Source organism: Liolophura sinensis, chromosome 11 (genome assembly GCF_032854445.1).
Source record: "Liolophura sinensis isolate JHLJ2023 chromosome 11, CUHK_Ljap_v2, whole genome shotgun sequence".
NCBI classification, from domain to species: Eukaryota; Metazoa; Mollusca; class Polyplacophora; order Chitonida; family Chitonidae; genus Liolophura; species Liolophura sinensis.
In genome coordinates this window covers 25,988,443-26,009,441 of record NC_088305.1, presented here as the reverse complement: position 1 = coordinate 26,009,441, position 20,999 = coordinate 25,988,443, and the positions used below count along the sequence as shown (strand labels likewise).

General features: G+C 38.9%; 1 protein-coding gene across 1 annotated transcript; it reads right to left on the bottom strand.

Annotated features, from left to right (window-relative positions):
• Positions 1-348: 348 nt before the first annotated feature.
• On the bottom strand, positions 349-3,038 carry LOC135478248 (serine-enriched protein-like). The gene is made up of 4 exons (XM_064758520.1): positions 2,812-3,038; positions 2,011-2,192; positions 1,615-1,772; positions 349-858 (listed from the first exon to the last, which is right to left on the bottom strand). Exons 1-4 carry the CDS (start codon positions 3,036-3,038, stop codon positions 349-351), a joined length of 1,077 nt encoding a protein of 358 aa, XP_064614590.1.
• Positions 3,039-20,999: the final 17,961 nt, after the last annotated feature.

Genomic DNA, 20,999 nt, shown 5'->3' with positions numbered 1-20,999 from the left:
TAAATGCGTACAGGAAGCACAGAAGTATGTATATTTATGTATATATTTATGTATATTTATGTATACATATAAATAAGCAATATTTATCACAGCTGCAAAACTCTACACAAAATAACCGCTCGTCCACTCATGAACCTAGGCGGCTCGGACAGATTGTAGAAACATCGTCCATGAGCAATGACTATAGAAACAAACGAATGATGCTAATATCATGCAACTGTCCAATAAGTCTCGTATTTTCACAATAAGAAAGAACAGTTATGCATATGTACAACATTTTATTTCTACGATAACTGGCACTTTGCTGCTAAAGCACTGTTAAGTTTTAAAATTCTATCCAAGAAATATTCACAAAGAATCCACACATTCTACACTATCAGAAAAATCTCTGGAAGAATCAAAGGTTGACGAGGCTAAAGGTTGCATGTGGAAGAAGTTAGCGGTCATAACAACTTCTTTACTATGAGTTGGGGACCTTCTGTGTCGTCTCTTTTGACTGGTTGCAGGAGCCTTGTCCTGGCCTATGATGAGTCTTGGGCTTCTCTGATGGTAGATGGCCTTGTTGATGACGTCATCAGGAAGAAATTCCAGAGGTCGAACTTCTTTCTTCAGGACTCTAAGGGAAATATCACAAAAGTTGATTCCTGAGGATAGCTTTAGAAGGACGTCGCAGAGTTCTTTATTAGACATATCGCCTCCGTTATAAACTGACCATCGAAGGACAGCGTTCCACTTCACCTCTTCTGTCGCGCGTAGTTCGGGTTTACTCAAAACCAGTATGGCAGACTGCAGGGAAAGCTTCTGGAAATCGGCATGCCGTAGAACGTCTTGTGCCTTGTCGCATATGAACTTCAAAATCTGCCGATCAGAAAAAAACAGGGAAACACAATGAAAGCTAGGATACACATGACTGACAATGACTAGGATTTATGTGAACAGACCCGTTTCCTTCCGGTTTTCAAAACTATTACAGTCATATTGCACCACCTCTCCATATATATCACACCACCTCGATAGTAACATATTTATGGAACTGTGAAAAATTCATAACCAATGGAATAACGTCACTGTGACGATATTGTCATGGCGAGCCAAGTCATAACAAAGACACCAAACATGACACCCAATACAGTCACAAAATACACGCAAGGTGCTGAGAAATGTGTAATGTGTGGACCGACACAAAACCCATTTGTGCAAATGCCTTCGGTAAAGCTGCTTCAACGAAATAATGGCAAAGGACGACAGGAATATTTCCTGTTTCATGAGGCTAAAGACCTAATATTACAAAGCCAAACTAGGTAATGACGTTTAACGTAATAAATCAAACTTAGACCCAATTATACTATAATTATAATTTTGAGAAACGCATATCAACTAGAACTACTAGTTCATTGGACTGATTTAACAACTTTTTATTCGACAGGAGTTCCATCCTTCTCAAAAATATTTGACTTACAGGACATCAGAGGTCTTGTTTATCTGATTCTCACTTTTATGTTCCGAAACCTACAAATTGCCTCTATCGGTGATGTATACAGAAGAAGCCATCTTGTATTTTGTTTTCTATATCTCAGTCAAGGTACATTTAAAGTAAAACAACGTGACACCCACCTCTAAGGTAATGAGTTTAGTCCACTTGTAGCAGCGATAAGGTTCTGTTGACGCCAGTAGGCTAAGGACGGCGTCTTGCGTGACAAATTGTCGGGCAAAATCCAGACAAGCGGAGCGTAATCCATCTAATCCATACACATCGGCAGCGTTCATAACACCTAGAAAAAAACAATGACAGAATCGAGTGAGTGAACTTAAGATATAATGGTCGACGACGTAATAAAGCCTGAGGGGTTGGATATTTTTTTCTGCACACTTATGGAGTGCCCATCTTGATACTGTCTATGTGTACATGCCGTCGAATGCCATAATAAAAACACTGAAGGTGTTTCGACCATTGCAAGAGTAGTCTTTTAATGTATATTAATACATAAAGAGTAAAAAATATATGCACACCTATGACGTCATCAAAACTGACGTTGATGTCACCAGTGTGAGTGAATGTGAGGACATGACGAAAGATGCTTGGTTCAAAATCCGGGATTTCTAGGACAAGCGGAGCACTGCTGTTCCTGTCATCCTTCTTCGTCAGTTTCTTATCTGAGATATTAGCCATGTCCGCCCTTTCCACTTCAGTGCTGAGTCCGTATTTTGCATAGCATCAATCATGTCGAAGAACACCCTGTTGAAACAGAGAAGGCATTACATAAAATCTAGGTTTCCAATTCCAGACGTTGACACTGTTTTCTGATTGTTGTGTTTTGAAAAAAAAGATATTGTAAGAACTCCGCATACATGTTCTTTGATATGCGGGCATATAACCAGTATTAAAATACATTATCTGCTTCACTAAACGAAAGTATATTGTGAAATGAAAAAAAAATCTCTTGAACTGAATTGAATGCATTTACATATTTGAATTCTGAGGCGCAGATTGTGAATCAAATTTTCATCCTTGGTGTTCAAAGACGTGAGTGACCTATAACCAAAATTGTCGTGCCCTGCGAATGCCCTGTGAATTGGGCGCCAATATAAGTAAATAAGTATTCAAGCATAACACATGACTTAGATTCAAACTTTCTTTTACAAAAGTAAACATGTCTTCTTTTCGGTTTTAAGTAGTGTAGCTGATAACGATTGTATCAATTTTATTTCATTTCTTTCATTTTTTTTTCTCCATTAAACACGAGTTAATAAGCACATGTAACTGTGCCATGACGTCCATTCTGTGTTGTTGCAAAGTGATTATTAACTTACCTGCTGCGAGATGCCAGAATTGCCTTTACACCATACATTGGGAATTTCCGCCGACCTACTACGAACTTCACATCGCACAGTTTCGGTATTGTCAGGATAAATCGAAGATCTCCGCCTAGAGCTGTTCTGTCCTTAAAATCCAAAGCTTTGAGAGAATCGGCTGTTTCCGAGATGTCGTCCGAACTTTCCCGAACACTATCTGCTTCAGCCCAATTTGAGGCAGGCATGTTGTTCGTAAATGTCTCAAGTCAAGTGAGGATTCTGGAAGGAAGATTTAAGATATGTCAGGAAAAAATCTGACTGACAATAAGTCAGCAATTTGGGACTACCCACTCCAAAACGTTATATATTGTTTTCAAGTTTTACAATACATGACACCAGAGACTATATTTTCTAAATGAGCCATAACCGTTTCTTTTTCCACGGAGTAAGCATTCGAATAGATAAGAGTTGTGAGTTAGGTCTACTTCTGAACAGAACAACAGATTTTAATACTGTTAATTACAACCAAAACTATTTTGTGTCTATAATAAGCAAAAATTCTTAAAAAGAAAGATAGGCAATATTTACCTGATGCGAGATTAATAGGGGAGCAGATTTCGAGGTCTTCAGAAGATACGCTGAGACAGAGAAATTCTTTGGAATCTGAAGGCGCCATTTTTTTTATAAACACCGTATAGGCAGAATTATAGTTACAACTTGCGTTCGAAGTTGGAAGTGATAGCTCTCTGGAGGGATGAAATGGAGTGGCTTGTACTGTTCGGTGAACATGATTTATAGGTCCCTAGATCTTCTCAGCTCAATTTCACGCCATGCTCATCAGACGACCTCCCGTCACCTGAGCAATGCGCCATGAGAACGTCAGCTTGTGCTTTTTGTTATCAGCGACCGCGGATAATCCGCCATTGTCGACGCGTGCGAAAGGCTGACATGGAGATTTAAGTCTCGCGTTATTACGACAGGTTAGCCGCCAATCGGAAGCCGTAATCTCGCCACGTGACGCGTAGGCGCTAATTCGCGGTCATTTGAAGTTCTCACCATGAGCTGATCATCACAGCACGCGGTGTGATGAGAATACAACAACAAGATCATCAGGGTGTTGACAGGAAATGCGGATTTAAACTGTAATTTGTATTAATTTGTAACATGGTGCTTTTAAGAAAACTCTTGTTCCATAAAACGTTTTGTTGTTGTTCATTAACATTCTGCATATCGAGTCTTCCTACCTCAAGCGTAGTCATCAGAACATTCTTTTCGGAAAAAACGATTATTTTTTATTTTGTACTCAGGCAGAAAACCTGAGAGAGCGTAGTAAACGATACTGTGCCTCAAGGCAGAAATAGAGGGTTTCCTGGTCAGCTACATTTTCGCGAAACAGCAAAATTGTCCGAACTCAGATCTGAAAAATTTTAGTATAGTTGTTTGTTTTTTTTACTTTTTATCATGTTGTGATGTTGTTCTAGTCATTGTTATAAGGCCTTGTTGGTTTATTTTTATAATAGTGGAGTATATGCAGTAAAACGCAATATATTATGTTTATCAGTGATTAGACAATAGTTTCAATAATTCAAGAGAGAATATGAAAAAATTAAACTAGTGATCTTTCTAAATGCCCCACGTATCTTCAGAGCAAGAAACGATTAAATGATACAGAAGCAAGCAAAGCAAATAAATAAATAAAAATGTAAGAAAACAATACAATGTTTAGGTCATTGCGGTCGATATTTCAAAAATATCGATACACCTCTTACATTTGTATTTGTAAATGTTAGTGTACTATAATCCACCATTAAAGTCTCTACAGCTTAAGCTGCGACGGCTCAACCCCCATTGTGAATCTTTTCTCTTTTTTTCAGGTGATTTGGTGTTAATTTGCCGCCATTTTAAGTTCACGCCACAAACTGATCACAACACCGCGGAGAAGATGTATTTAACAAAACACAGCGTCTGGTTGTTGACAGGAAATGCTGCCGCCGTAAGCTCTAGCCTGTTTTAATGCGCAACACTCTCCTTAACCATGGAGGCTGTTGATATAAAGAGTTTTCTCCTGCAGACAAGTTGTTTCAAGCTGAGTCATTCACCAAACGCGTCGTCTTCCACAAGCCAAAAACAAGAAATGTTTTCTGTGTGTAAAGCCACCTATTCCATTGATTTTAATTAATACTTATATCTGTAACATACCGAATGGTTGTTTCTGTGGGGTAATCAAGTGGTAAAAAAGCTTCTAAACAGATTAAAGAAATTTTTGAACAAAACAATTTCTCCTGGATAAGTGTTGCTCATTATGGGTTACACAGGTTAGAAAGCTCATCCACTGATGCATTACATTTTCCAATGCAGTCACTTCACACTACAATTTACGACTAATTCATCCCCAAAAAAGAGGTTAATAAACATTTCAAACGACAACATAGATACAAAATATAAGATGTATCATATATGTAGATACACTAAGATGTAGAAAGTTGAGAAGGTTTTTATTTTTTTTTTATTCTGTATAATATAATGTAGATATAAACATGGCTTGCCCAATTTCATGTCTTATTATACAAATATTAGATAAGTTAGTCTGTAATATTTTGTGTGTCACCTTACTGTTTATTTATTTATTTGATTTGGTGTTTTATGCCGTACTCAAGGATATTTCACTTATACGACGGCGGCCAGCATTATGGTGGGAGGAAACCGGGCATAGCAGGGGGAAACCCACGACCAACCGCAGGCTGTGCCAGACCTTCCCACATACGGCCGGAGCGGAAGCCAGCATGAGCTGGACTTAAATTAACAGCGACCGCATTGGTAAGAGGCTTCCCGGGTCATAACGCTGCGCTAGCGCGCTAACCGACTGAGCCACAGAGCCCCCGCCCCTACTGTTTCAGTCATAACTTTAGTATATGCCTAATCAATGTAGATCCTCTAACGGACAAGGATTTCCCTCAGTAAATAAATACAGTGAGCAGAAAAAGATAACTCCAGGCATGTAATTTTCAAAGCTGTTTTTTTGCAAATATATTATGTGGACATACATGAAAGCAAGATTCTGATGGAAAATGAAAATATGATGTTGTTCAAAAATAACTTCTCTTACAAAAAGTTGAACTGACCTTTGCTGTCAAGAGTTTACAGTGACATGTTTGCAGTTTGCATGCATCTTTATCGTGTACTTCTCGTTTTAATTTAACCGCCGAGTCCGAGCTGAAACTCGCATTTTTTTAGAGTAAAACCCTAACAGAGGCCCATAGACAAAAGGCCATGTTTCACCGGTCGCGTGTGACAATTTGCCAGTTATCACACCTGCACAGCTGCTCTTGGTTTTACACTCTATGCTGCAAGTCTTTATTTTAATAGAGGGGCAGTGAATGATTTCAAAACAACCCACATGTAAAACATCAGTACAAACATGCAAAGTAATCGTATTGTAAAATGTCGATATAGGAATGTGCAAGAAATAATTATGTAAATAGTTAAGAAAGAAGGTCACATATGAGAGGGAATAGGTGACATGAGTTTCCAGTGATGCAGGGAAGACAGTCGATATTCTCAGCATGTTACCTTCATAATTCCCATATCGAATTCTAATACCGTCTTGATCGCGCTTGGATTGTAACTGCTCATAAAAATACGATGCTGATGTAACAAACATGGGCGCGAGTTGAGCCTCTGGTCCAGGGTGAAGAGGAATAGGATAAAACTATGACACGGTTAACTTTCCATATTTACCAACAAGTGGGAAGGCATTTGATGGAGTATCGTCAACAAACCAAAATTAATAAATCCTGGTGTTGATTGAAATCATCACATTTTACACAGGAGTTATCAAATGCTTCAAAGCAACAGTACGTATGTTTGGGGTTTTATGTCGTATCTAAGCATTTTTCAGTCATATTGATGACGAGGAGTAATTAGGTGTGTGTACACATTTATTGTGTCATACTGTGGCAGGGGGAGTCCGTGCCGTCAAGTATCAGGTCCCAAGTCTGTGATGATGATTTCATTCGAAGACACCAGACACGACACCCCATCCAGTCACATCATTCTGACATCGGACCAACCGGTCTTGTTTCCTTGCTCTAACCTCTCAGTGCTTAGCGCCAAGCGAGGCAGCAACAAGTACCATTTATAAAGCCTTTTGTATGACCCGACCCAGGTTTGATCCCAGGTCTCCCCACTTTGAATGAATGCTTGGGCTTTAACATCGTACCTAATAATGTGTCAGCCATATGATTAAGAGGAGTAATTAGGTGTGTGCACATACAATGTGTCTCCTGTGGCAGGGCGAGTCCATTCCGCCAAAGTGCTGCAGCCAATGAATTATCATATCGAATAGAGACCAGACATGACACCCCACCCAGTTACATTATACTGGTTTGGTTAGGTTCCAAGTCTCCCGACTTTTAGGCGGACGCTCTTACCACTAGGCCACTGAAGTGGTAAAGCATATATACGCTATATGTAGGGCTCTTGGGTGTATTACAATACCATAAATTTACACCTTGATTTTGCTATTGTTTTCTAGCTATGAAGACAGTTTTTCCTGAGAGGAAACACAATCTCCCGATTTAATATGAGGTGGTAAAATGAAAAAAGATGTCTTTCTCACTTTCCTTATCTTTAGTGCAACGAACATTAAACCAGTCATATATGTATACAGTTACATCTAACTTTAGTAAACCATTATATCAATATAATCAGGTGATAATTTGTCGCCTTTTAAGATAACACTACAGGCTAAACAGCGCGCCGCGGGAAGGCATACGCAACCAGCACGCCACCAGGGTGTTGGCAGGAAATGCTGTCGAGGGCTCTATAAATTGCCTTACGTTATAGCACTCGGTCTGATTATAAAAACTGTTAAATAAAGAGTCTTTGTTTTTAGTGAGTTCGATGGGTCAAGGTGAGATATTTGAGATTCAGACAATTGAAAGGGTCATCATGTATTCCACAAGCAAACAAATTAAAACAAAGAAATCAAATAACCTTTCTCTAAATAAAACACACTGATAAAACGCATTTACTGAAAATTTCCATCTAAAGCACACTGAAAAAGAAAAACAACACAGACATTAATTTTAATGGGCTCATTTTACTTCTTTCGTGGACATCTTGAACAGTATTTTTTCGAGTAAATATTGAAACATGACATCATGGGATAGAACTGTAAAATGTGTAAGATTATATGCCAAGAATATAAACTGACACAAAGCTGCTTATGATAGTCTGCGTTTTATAATAACTTTTAAAACGTTTTTGATATTTGTATAGCTTTTGCAGATATATGCAGTGCGCCACGTTTCCATGTAGAGATTACCAAAATAACTATTCTTGTCTTTGTGCAGCTATTGAATTTACTTATTTATATTCTTTGCAAAAATTACTTTTTAACTTGAAAAAAAGCTACCCTTACATGTTATACGTGTCTGAATTGATTGACTTTATTGACTTAGAAAGTGTCCGTGTCATTTCGTCATAAGTCTTTTGGAGATGACGTTTGATCACGTGACCTGCAAGTAATAATTTGCCACCTTCGTAAGTGCGCACCAAAGGCTGGTCTTCATGTGACAGGATAGTTAAACTCTACAGGGCGTCAACAGGAAATACGGGCTTCAATCTTTCTTCGTAGCAGTAGTGGTAGGGAACCTGTAAGGAAGGATTTTTGTTACCAGACCGACTGCTAGAGCTTTGAGTGGTACTTAGCAGTCAAGATGATAGACAGGGTAGAGTTGTACGGATTCCCTGGCTAACAGCTTTATTTTGTCGACTTAGGCAATGTGTCTATCTGTGTACAAACATACACTTGGGCACTTTGCTAATGAGAATAATGTTGTCACCGTGGAATAAAAACATTTCCGTTCTGTCTTTATACATCATTCTGGGAGTCACATATCTAACGCCACCAGTGTTCATTTCTAGTATTAAAAAGTTCATTCGTAACTTTGTCTCCACTTTTAAGAATTGAGATAGGTGTGTTGCCCTAACAACACACTAAATGGACAAACAAAGGGGGAGATTCACATCGATTTTGCTAATCATGTCACAGCTATAAGTGGACACGTTATGAGAACTAATAAGTATCTCATTCTCATTACAAAAATTATTTCCATAAACTTCCTACCAGACAACTTTTGGCAATGTACAAATGCTCAGCAAGAACCGAGTCAAATGTCAAAGTTTCAATGTGATAATATAATTTCTTTGACAGCTGTGCTCAAAAGTATACTAATATTCGGTGAGTAAAATGTCAATATCTTAATATTCTGACCATTCACAACCTTGGTCATGCAATATGTCAATTCCCAAACCTTCACTTTCCTAGTTATGCAGATATGCAAAGCAAAAATGAATAAGTCAAATGCTAAACTTTTCTAGTCATGTAGTAATACAAAGCAAATATCAATGAGTCAAATGCCAAACTTATTAGCCATGTGGAAATGCAAAGAAAATACCAATGAGTCAAATGCCGAACTTTGCTAGCCATGCAGAAATGCAAAGCAAAAATCAATGAGTCAAATGCCAAACCCAATCTGCTAATCAGTGAGTCAAATGCCAAACCAAAAAATGCGTCAATGAGTAAAATGTCAAACTTTTACTTTGTAGTCAATATAAAAGACCACACCTTATTAACACTAAAACCAGAGCGTGAGACAGCTGCAAAACATGTGAAATTCTGGATCTTGTCGGTTTATCTGAGTAAGGGTGCCGTTCTGATTGTTCATATTAATGTCTAAACACTGGGAAATTACACAACCGCTGGGGCCAAGGCTTAGCAGAATAAAAATACAGTGAGTTAGAACTCACTCTGGCTTAGAATTACTTAAAATGTTGCGTTGAAATCACGTTTAATACACATTTTCATGACAATACATGAATATCATGAAAATGTAGACTATACTCTGTTGGCCATACAAAGAGAATCTGTGGCATCCAAGTTGGATCTCCATGGGCGAAGTGGTTAGCATGGATAGAGTGCCAGTGCGGCACAATGACCCACGAGCCTCTCACCAATGCGTTTGCTGTGAGTCCAAGTCCAGCTCATGCTGGATTCGTCTCCCACCTTACTTGGAAATGTTTTCCACCAACTTGCCCATGGTTGTGGGTTACCTCCGGGCTCTGCCTGACTTCCTCTCACCATAATGCTGGCCTCCATTGTATAAATGAAATATTCTTGAGTGCGGCGTAAACGATCAATAAATTAAATAAATAATAGCAAATCAAGTATTTCGAATTTTATGTTATATTGGCTGACACTGATAATCCCTTCAATATTTCGTTAAGTCCTGTGCAGCCAATAAGGTTAATTTTCCACACTGGCTTCCTAATCTGCTTTGTTTGACTGTATATGTGAAAGTGTCCAGAAGTCTACCATGTCGACAGCCAATGACACTTCGTGCGTTATACTTCCGCCAGAGGATTTTCAGCCAATCACTGAGCGTCTCTTATAAATGAGTATTCCCTTGTTTTAAAAGCAAGTGTAACGATTCAGTTCATTCCTTGACACAAAATTTGAAAACAGCAATAAGCAGAGCAGTGAACAAGGTTGGTGTGCTTTTATCGACACGAACAGGAAGTGGAAATCTTTGTGCTATCGGTTAAGAGTTCGACGAACGTAGGTAGCTTTTGTTGTTGTTTCGTCACTAATTTTTGTTATGCCTATTTTACCTCAAAATGGCTGTTCCTCGATAACCTTTAACAACGCGTACGTATAGTTGTTTTTGACGTCAATTCTTCTTCTACATTGACTGTGAAAAAAAAATTGTTCCATTCTACAACACGGTATGGGCGAAAAATGTGTGCCTCTGATGTTATAGCATAGCCGAATGCCTATTATTTAATCGCTGAATCGATAGAGTTTCTGTTATCATTTGTAAAATTTTCAGCTTTCCAGATAGTTTGACTGCCTCTGTAAACCTTGTTATTTTTCCATACATGTATCTCTCAAGAGGTGACAGTTGTCATTAACATTAAACACATACGTCGTGAAAACAGAAATGATGTATAGCACATGCTGCTTGTTTGAAAGGTTAGCTTTACTTTAAAATGCCATTAAGTGCGGCGCCTATACAGGGTTGGACGAAGCGACTACTTGGTAACACTCGGCATCTGTAGGGCATGTGCTCCTCACTTGGGAAGGACGCAGTAGAGCACAAAGTCCTCGATGTAACACGACACGGACTCCTCTACAACTTGTGTCATTAATGCATTTTGCTCCGCATTCCAGTATACTCTTCACAGGCCAGGTGATCCGTAAAGTGCCAAGATATTCATCTGTAAATTTGCGCAAGTATAACTCTCGAAATGCAGAACTTGATGTTCCGTCTGCAAGAGCAAAAAAGAAATAAATAAATTGTCGATATATAGAACACCTAGTTGTTTGCTGGTTTCAGTTTTAACATGATCTTGGCATGGTCGGTTTCGACGCTGATAAACGTGTAAGACAGATGTGTCGAGTGCGCATGACCCGTTTTCCCTCGCTGGGTGGAAAGAAAGCCCGCTCGTTTAACCAAAAAAGCATTGGGACGATCTTCAGTCACACATTATTCTGCAAAACACGGCATAGCGTTCAGCAAAGTCTGGTTGCGGACAACTTTAACGTTTCAAATACAACAACATCAGTAAAACATCAGTGATTCTCTTCCTTTCGTATGAATTGCGCCCAAAGGGAATGTATTACCAAAGTTTTCAAAACTTGTTTACATACAAAAACATGAAAACGTCTCCCTGCAGGTCAAGCGGCGGAAAACCAATCAGAACTGGGAAGCGTCATGTGTGAGTTGTTTCTGTTCTTTCCAAAATATTTATTTACTCATTTATTTGTCTGATCGGATTGCTGTTTGGTCAGCTATATTTGTGACGTAAACACGTGCTGTGTCTCACAAATCCCGTTACCTTCCAGGTCTTTAACCATTGGTTGCTGGATACGAATTTTGAGTGTACGTAGCCAAGTGTCTGTCGCATCCAGCGAGATAGACAGAGCCAGTGACAACATCAAGGAGGGGATTACAAGGGGAAAACCAAAACGTTATTGAGACAATCGAATGAGAGCATCCACGGTGGATTCTTATGTTAATTATGCAAAAATAGCTACTTACTCCTGGCCGGGGAAGCAGGGAGGGTTGCAACTGATGTTCCTGTCGTGGTTGTTTCGGTCGTGGTTATTGCCGTCGTGGTTATTGCCGTCGTGGTTGTTGCAATCCCTGTAGATGTTATTGCTGATGCTGCCAATAGAGAACAACGTCAAACTGAGAAAAAATGAATCACAAAGTCTCAAGGAAGAAATGCACTCTTCCACATGAGTAGTTCAGATAAGCTTGAAAAGCAAATACCGGACAGCACCTTTTTGATAAAAAATATATTATTTTTATCACCAATCTGCGGATGTTAGTGGAGTTCCCCCTAAATTGTATTAACAACACGTAGTTGGCAATGTCTTGACGAATAACTTTGACCGTGGTTCGCGGTTAGCGGTTAGCGAGTCAACGGGGACAAGTCATTATTTCTATAAATTAAGTATTGGGCTATATCTCCATTATTACTGCACCTACTCACATCACATTTGGTACATTAATGACGCTTAGGGCGGGCTATCACGTGATGTCAATAATTCCCAATTCTGGCGCTTCTATGAATATCATTCTTAATAGCAGTCTGACCCATATCTCTATTAATACTTCACCCACAGACATCATACTTAGTACAATAATGACACTTAATGCGGGCTATCCCGTGATGCATATAATTCCGTATTCTGACGGAGGGGGAAGCTTCTGTGAATAGCAGTCTGAATAACAGTCTGGCCTGTATGTCCATTAATATTGCACCTGAAGACATTATACATACTGGGTACATCGTTGACACTTAATGCGGGCTATCAGGTGATGCCAATAATTTTCGATTCTAACACCAGGAGACGCTTCTGTGAATAGCCGTCTGATTAGCAGTCTGGTGCATTTCTCCATTAATACTGAACCTACAGACATCATACTTGGTACATTAATGACACTTAATGCGGGCTCTCACGTGATGTCAATAATTCTCGATTCAGACACTAGGGGGCGCTTCTGTAAATAGCAGTCTGAATAGCAATCTGACCCATATCCTCGTGTTAGAATCCCCGATTTTCTCATTGGCTATACCGGACTTGACATAAATATTAGGCATGCAAGATTTGTTCAAGAGTGATGAGGGCTAGGTGAATTAAACCAGGAAACTCTATATCCACTGTGAGCCAAGTAGTAATTCTGTCCCCTTGTAACCTATTTAAAAAGGTACCTATTATTTTTTATTCTATAGAAAGTGTATTTTAATTGAACAATAATATGTTACAGATACACACAGGTTCTAATTCGTTCTCTAACACCACTTTGCCAATCTAAAAAAAATTCATTGAGAAATCTTTAACGTCCGACGTTAGGTGACGTCATACTAAATTGTTGACTGATTATTCGCTGTGACGCCTGAACTAATATACCCTAATTTGTCAGGTCACACTGAAATGTTTACCGAATTGTGAACACGCGAACACAACTTGATTTATTTATTTATTTATTTGATTGGTGTTTTACGCAGTACTCAAGAATATTTCACTAATACGACGGCGGCCAGCATCATGGTGGGTAGAAACCTGGCAGAGCCCGGGGGAAACCAACGACCTTCCGCATGTTTCTGGCAGATCTTCCTATGTACCGAATACAACTTGAAAAGCCCTACAAGCCATTATTGCCTGACAGAAAATATATTTTTTTATTATGAACAGTGTTACAGATAAAATAGTATATATTTCGTTACACGTCAGTATCCTCAACTTCCGACGCCAATGAAGACAGTCTTTTTATATCAACTCTTCTGAACTCTTCTGTCAACTAGCTTTAACGCCTTTACCAATAATCTTTAGGATGATGTCCTGTTGAAGTCTTTACAGAACTGTTAATGGATCTTTTAACCGGCGTTTACGCCTTAACCAATACATAATGGCGTGAAATGTTTTGACGTCAAATGACTGCTAACGTCAGACTAAGTTGTTAACTAGGCTGTTAACAGAACTATTTGCAGGTTTTAATGACTTAACCAATTGGCCCCTTGCTGTCACCAATGTGTTACAGATACATATTGTTCAAACCTGATAATTAAACACAACTTTCCAAATTTTAAAAATTGGGGCCAAGAATCTTGACATCCGTCACCAGGTGGCGTCAAAATCAGCAGCTACTAGTAGCCCAACTGTTAACTTATCTATAAACCGCCATTGGCGCTTTACGCCATAGACATAGAGACCTCAGACTTCATACACAAACATCACTTCACAAACCCTACAAATCATTTATTTCCTACAAAAAGTAAATAATTTGATATGAAAATAATATTACAGACACACATACATTTTATTTGGTTATTACAGCCTACTTTAAAAGTCGTGCAATACGCCATCAACGGGCTTGTCATATGATGTCAAACTGAGGTTTTAATTCAACTATTTACTGAGCTTTAAATCATTTCAACCCTTTATCAGTATGTCGTATGTGACACCACGCTGAATAGCTTACACCACTAAACTGCTATTCATATAAGCGCCCCCTGCTGCCAGAATCAGGAATTATTGGCATCACGTGATAGCCCGCTATACATGTCATTCTTTTATCAAATATGATGTCTTTAGGTGCAGTGTTAATGGAGATAGGGCTCGTAATGCTATTCAGACGGCTATTCACAGAAGCACCCCTTGCTGTCAAAATCGGAAATTATATGCATGATTTCATAACCCGCATTAAGTGTCATTATTGTACCGAGTATGATGTCTGTAGATGCAGTATTAGTCGAGGCATGGGCCAGACTGCTGTTAAGGATGCTATTCACAACAGCGCCTCCTGGTGTCATAATCGGAAATTACTCGCATCACGTGATAGCCCGCATGAAGTGTAATTAATGTTACCAGGTATGATGTCTGTAGGTGCAGTATTAATGGATATATGGGCCAGACCGCTATTCAGACTGCAATTCGCGGAATCGCCCCCTGGTGTCAGAATCGGTAATTACTTGTGAATTGGCATTACGTGATAACATGCTTTAAGTGTCAATAATGTATCGAGTATCATCTTTGTACGTGCAGTGTTGAGGTAAATATGGACCGGGCTGCTATTCACAGAAGCGGTCCCTGGGGTCACAATCGGGCATTTTTGGCATCATGTGATAGACCGGATTAAGTGTCATTAATGTACCAAGTATGATGTCTGTATGTGCAGCATTAATGGAGATAGTTCTCAGACTGCTATTGAGATTGCTAATCACAGAAGCGTCCTCTTGTGTCAGAATTGGGAATTATTAGCATGACGTGATAACCCGTATTAAGTGTCATTAATAAACCAAGTATGATGTCTTTATGTGCAGCAATAATGGAAATATCGGAGGGCTGCTATTCAGACTGCAAATCACAGAAGCCCCCCCCCCCCCCCATAGGAGAGCCCGCTTTGCGTGTCAATAATGTACCAAGTATGGTGCCTGGATATATGGGTAAACCTGCTATTCAGAATGCTATTCACAGAAGCGCCCCCTGCCGTCAGAATCGGCAGTTATATGCATGACGTGATAGCCCACATTAAGTGTCATTAATGGACTAAGTATGATGTCTATAGGTGAAGTATTAATGCATATATGGGCCAGACTGATTCAGACTGCAATTCGCGAAGTGCCCTCTTGAGTCAGAATCGAAAATGATTGACATAAGGTGATAGCCCGCATTAAGTGTCATTAATATACTGCTATTGAGATTGCTAATCACAGAAGCGCCCTCTTGTGTCAGAATTGGGAATTATTAGCATGACGTGATAACCCGTATTAAGTGTCATTAATAAACCAAGTATGATGTCTATATGTGCAGTATTAGAGGAGATATAGCCTAATATATAATTTGTAGAAATAATGACTTGTCCCCGTTGAATAGCTAACTTCACTCACGTGAAGAAATACTGATCAATGCTGGTCGCGGTGTGTAGCATAGCAGTCATAATGCATGTATGATCACTCTGATGCCGCAAAGTTGCACAAACCCCGGAGACCAGAAACCGATAGTGACACGTATCGTCTATAACCAGCACTGCTGATATACCCTCGGAGTCATACCCGCATCACGGAGCGATGCTTTGAAAATTAAAGATTTGTCCTTGAGTCCAAGACATACTTTCAAAAAATCCTTTTGATCTAAGCATCCTCTTAATTCCTAGATTTCAATGTTCATATCCCTATGGATCAAAGATTAAATAAACTTCTTTTCTAATATACGCGCATCAAATTTTAATCGTTAAATCCAAATTATTCATTAATTATATTCCTCAAATTTTAAATATCAAGAAATGGATATTGTTTTGACGCCTCGTAGACTTACTGGGTTCAAGTTCGCAGATAAAGGTGTATGACGAGCTGGGCCAGGTTTTTGCCCATTTCGTGGGGGAAAGTTTGTACGCCCTGCTTCCTACAGTGCCACCCGCATCCCATCTGGAGTCGTTGTCCGCCACTAATGGCCCGGAATGAATCCATTTCCAACGCCCTGACACCTTTGACAATCCGAGCCAGTGCTGAACACCTGTAAAGGGGAAATAATATTATATTATTACATATTATTTCATATTGTATTATATAATATTATATTATTACATATTATATCATTACATATATTATTACAAATTATTGCATTGTATTGCATTACATTATTTTATTTTATTTTATATTTTTACTAGAATTTGTTTTTTTCATTTATTTTGCATTTTACACCAAATATTCTATAAAACTTCCACTTTTATGAATGAGTAATATCTAACACAACATCAGGCAAACGGACCAGACGCAAACAGGCCGTTCGGATTTCCATCATCTAGCACATGTACATGTATACAAAATAGATGCGCCAGAAAATCAGATTAATTTTGGAACTGCATGATGACCCCGACATGATTAAGTGTGAAATAATCTCCTAACCACATTTAAGTTATCTACAATAAGAATATCTTACTGGTTTGCGTAGCGAGCCATTGTTGCTCATCCAACCCTTCCAGCCTTACCATGTGAAGGCCCTTGTCGATACACGTGTTTTTCGCCTGATCATAACTGACTTGACCCGCCCATTCGTAGTAACACGTTCCGGTCTCCGGCCTGTAATATGTGTACTCGGCCCCAGGGACATTCTGGCAGTCTGAAGAGAGGCGGGAAATTTGAAATAAGCAAACGCTAAATGGTTTTATCAATTGATTGATTTGAAAACAGACTGATTTTTTATGACGTGTTCCTTGTAGGCAATATTTAGTATGACGTGGTGGTTATGAGATAAATATATTTAGTATAACGTGTGGGTTATCAGATATGCATTTTTCGTATGGCGTGCTGGTTATCGGATAAATATATTCAACACGACGTGCTGGTTATCAGATAGATATGATTAGTATGACGTTCTGGTTATCAGATATGTTTCGTATGACGTCCTGGTTATCAGATATGTTTCGTATGACGTCCTGGTTATCAAATATGTTTCGTATGACGTCCTGGTTATCGCATATATATGTTTCAGTATGCCGTGCTGTTTGTCAGATAGACATGGTTAGTGTGATGTGTTGGTTATGAGTAGTGATAACGATGACGTAGGACGTGTTGGTTATCAGATAGATGTGCTTAGTATGACATGTTGGTTATCACATAGATATATTTATTATGATGTTTTGGTCAGATAGATATATTTATTATGACGTGTTGGTTTTCAGATAGATATATTTAGTATGACGTGTTGGTTATCAGATAGATGTGCTTAGTATGACGTGCTGGTTATCACATAGATATATTTATTATGACTTGTTGGTTATCAGATAGATATATTTATTATGTCGTTCTGGTTATCAGATAAATATATTTATTATGATGTGCTGGTTGTCAGATAGATATGTTTAATATGACGTTTTGGTTGTCAGATAGATATGTTCAATGTGACGTGTTGGTTATCGGATAGATATATTTAGTATGACTTTGTGGCTATCAGATAGATAGACTAGTATTTGTTATGACGTGGAGGTTATGAGATAGATATGTTTAGTATGACGTGTTGGTTATCAGACGAATGTGTTTAGTGACATGCTGGTTATGAGATAGATATGTTTACTATGACGTGTTGGTTATCAAATGAATATGTTTCGTATGACCTGCTGGTTATCAGATAGATACGTTTAGTATGACGTGCTAGTCATAAGATAGGTAAGGTAAGAAGTGACATTACCGAACAAGTTTTAATTTTTAGAATTTAAAACAGGTGATATAAGATATAAAAAGAAAGACTTTATTAGGAACCCCCCTTTTTATAAAAGATCCGCAGTTGGGCAAACTAGAGCTGAAATAAATTGGTCACATTTCAGTGTCCTGATTATATTGACTGATGACTGAATAACAAGCTTCCGATTCGAATTGTCATTGGATCGTCGATTCTTCGACTAGAAGGAGCAAAAGAATGAAAAGATGATATCTTAAGTCATTTAGTGATGCACTGCTTGATTGACTGACTGACTAATTGGATGGTCCAGGAATTGGTTGTTCACCTACAGAACAAGCCAGTATCTTTTTTTTAACTGATTTTTTTTTTGAGTTCAGTAACCTTTGTTTTTTTGATCAGAGACTTGAGCTGTGCTGTCAGCGTTTACTCAGTTGGGGGTTTTGTCTCGCTAGACTGTCCAAATGTGGCCAATGCACTCCACTTGGGACAGCAGCAAGCGGAAGCAATGTACCAATCTGCCTTCGACCGGAATTGACAAACGTGATCATCTCTGTTTTACTCAACCTCTAAACTCACGCAACAATGTTTACCCGTGTTTACCATTAAGACACAATGTCTACAATCTTGAAGATCAGTTTCTAGATGTTTCGGGTATCACTAAGCAGAGTCAAGGTTACGATAGTAGCCTGTTTGCACGTGAAATTACTTTACTCTAGAGCACACCCACCCCACCCTACACACTCCATTATGCCCCAGTGAATGATTTATGGCTTACAGCCAGCATAAGCTGACTTTAAGGGACTGCAATGATGAAAGGCTCCTAGGTCATTGTGCTGCGCTAGCACTCTAACCACTAGGCCATGAAAGCCTCCCACACATTGATATATATACATGTGCATGTACACTGTGTCCAGTTAGACTGTCATATTGCCCATAAAAACAGTTCCACGAAAGTGAAATAGAGACAGTATTATGTTAGGCTATTCCGCCATTTATACAGCATTTAATCCTTAATATTTCACGATTAAAATCACACCCATACATACATAGTTAGCGAGGCCCACAATGGAACCTAGGAGTGCAAGATGCAATTTTCCATGTTTTAACCATTAAGGGTTCTTGTTCCAAATGACAATTTTACATAATCCTCGAATTCGCTAGGTTTGACTAGAGTACGATTGTTTTTTTCTAAGCCCAGACTGGTACCGTATTAAAATTTAGGCCTGGTTAAACCTTTAATACGCTGTGGAACAACGGGTCACTTATATTTTAAAAGTTACAAGAAATAACACAGGTTTCTGCCAGACCTTCCCACGTATGGCCGGAGAGGAAGCCAGCATGAGCTGGACTTGAACTCACAGTGACCGCACTGGTGAGTCTCCTGGGTCATTACGCTGCGCTAGCGCGCCAACCGACTGAGAAGAAATAATGAGGATTTATTCATCTATTTACTTGATTGTTGTATTATGCCGAACTCAAGAATTTTTGGCTAATGCTCTTTTGGCTACTGAAGCGTAGTCGAATGTTTATTGTCACCAAGGCCCCACAGGCACTGCGAGTGGGTGAATGAGCCACTCCACATGGGCAATATCTCAGCCATATCGTGGCAAGAACAAGGTGAAAACACGAGGCGGTTGAAGTGTTTGATATCTTAGTGAGAACGTCAAAACGAAACAAAAATGTTCCGACATGTTTAAAATGAGATAAGAAAAAAACCCCCAAAAAGTTAAGACTGAAAAACCAGCACATTTTTAAAATAGTATATCAAGGACAGTGTTTGAGCATGCGCCCCGTGTATCCCAATGACTGAAAGGCATTAGTTTTTGAAGAGACGGTCATCTAACGAAAATCTAACTTTTCTGTGAAGATAAAACCAATGGAAGCATAGCTAAACTACATAGCCTCACGAGTTTCAGAAGAAAGATAGCAACAATTTCGACAAAATGGGCAAATTGTTGAGCCACTCTTTTACACACGTGATTTTTTCTTTTACTCAAGACAAAGTGTGGTCTTTTCTTCAGACAGAAGCTGCTTGTAAGAAGCCATCTAATCTTCATTTACGTCCTTGGACATCACGTAGCACAAGTTCTTCCCAGAAGTCAGAAATACTTCTAAAGAATGTAAGAAACAAGACTTACCCAAGGCCATGTAGCATGCGAATACATAAAAGAGAGTAGTCGCCAACAGAAACAGTCTCGTCATCTTGAAAGAATAGGTTTCTCTTTGTAAATAATAACCTTTCCGTCAAAGCACACGTGTTACAGGAATATATGTAAATACCAATATTATGTTTGATTGGAGGAAAGGTGCCAAGGTAATTTGAAATCCGACGTGAAACAAACTCAAGGTATGGTTTGATCTGGATGCAGTTGAATCGTGGAAACACAGATGGTCAGTCTTTGAGCTGGTAAAAGGAAGTCATTTCACAGGCAATTATATCTTCAGTCATTTCTACAAGCATCGTAAACATCGTCATCTTCTGTATATTGGATAAACTCACATTTGTCTAAAATCGTTTCCTTCGTCTGCCTGGTCTCACATCATCTGAAACATATGATCACACAAGTCACAAAAAGATCGCGGTTTCGATGAGAGACGCCAGCACGGTCTGCAGTACAATATTTTTTACACCTCGACACCGGAATTATCACTCGGCTGTGGTGAATGTTAACAGATAATGCCACTATCCTTTAAGCTTGGAACCATTCTTCTCCTTCTGTATTTTTTGTATTCAAATATTTACCATCCGCCGTGGTAAAGCCGTTTTTCTTTTCTTTTACTTGCGTTGTTTTGTGTTTGAAGGCTCTTACAGAGAAAATCAATATACCAACTGCTCAAGACTCCCCAATCGATCTGGGGTTTATGAGCAAACCTATGCTGTAGCTTTTATTATATTGTTCACTTTACCCAACATCTTGGAGGCAGTAGTTCCGACAAAACTTTGTCTCATCAA

Coding starts and splice junctions, on each gene's coding strand:
- LOC135478248 (XM_064758520.1), bottom strand. CDS start 3,038: ATGCCTGCCTCAAATTGGGCTGAAGCAGATAGTGTTCGGGAAAGTTCG. Junction 2,193..2,811: donor ATTCTGGCATCTCGCAGCAG/GTAAGTTAATAA, acceptor ATACGGACTCAG/CACTGAAGTGGAAAGGGCGG. Junction 1,773..2,010: donor CAGTTTTGATGACGTCATAG/GTGTGCATATAT, acceptor GTTTTTTTCTAG/GTGTTATGAACGCTGCCGAT.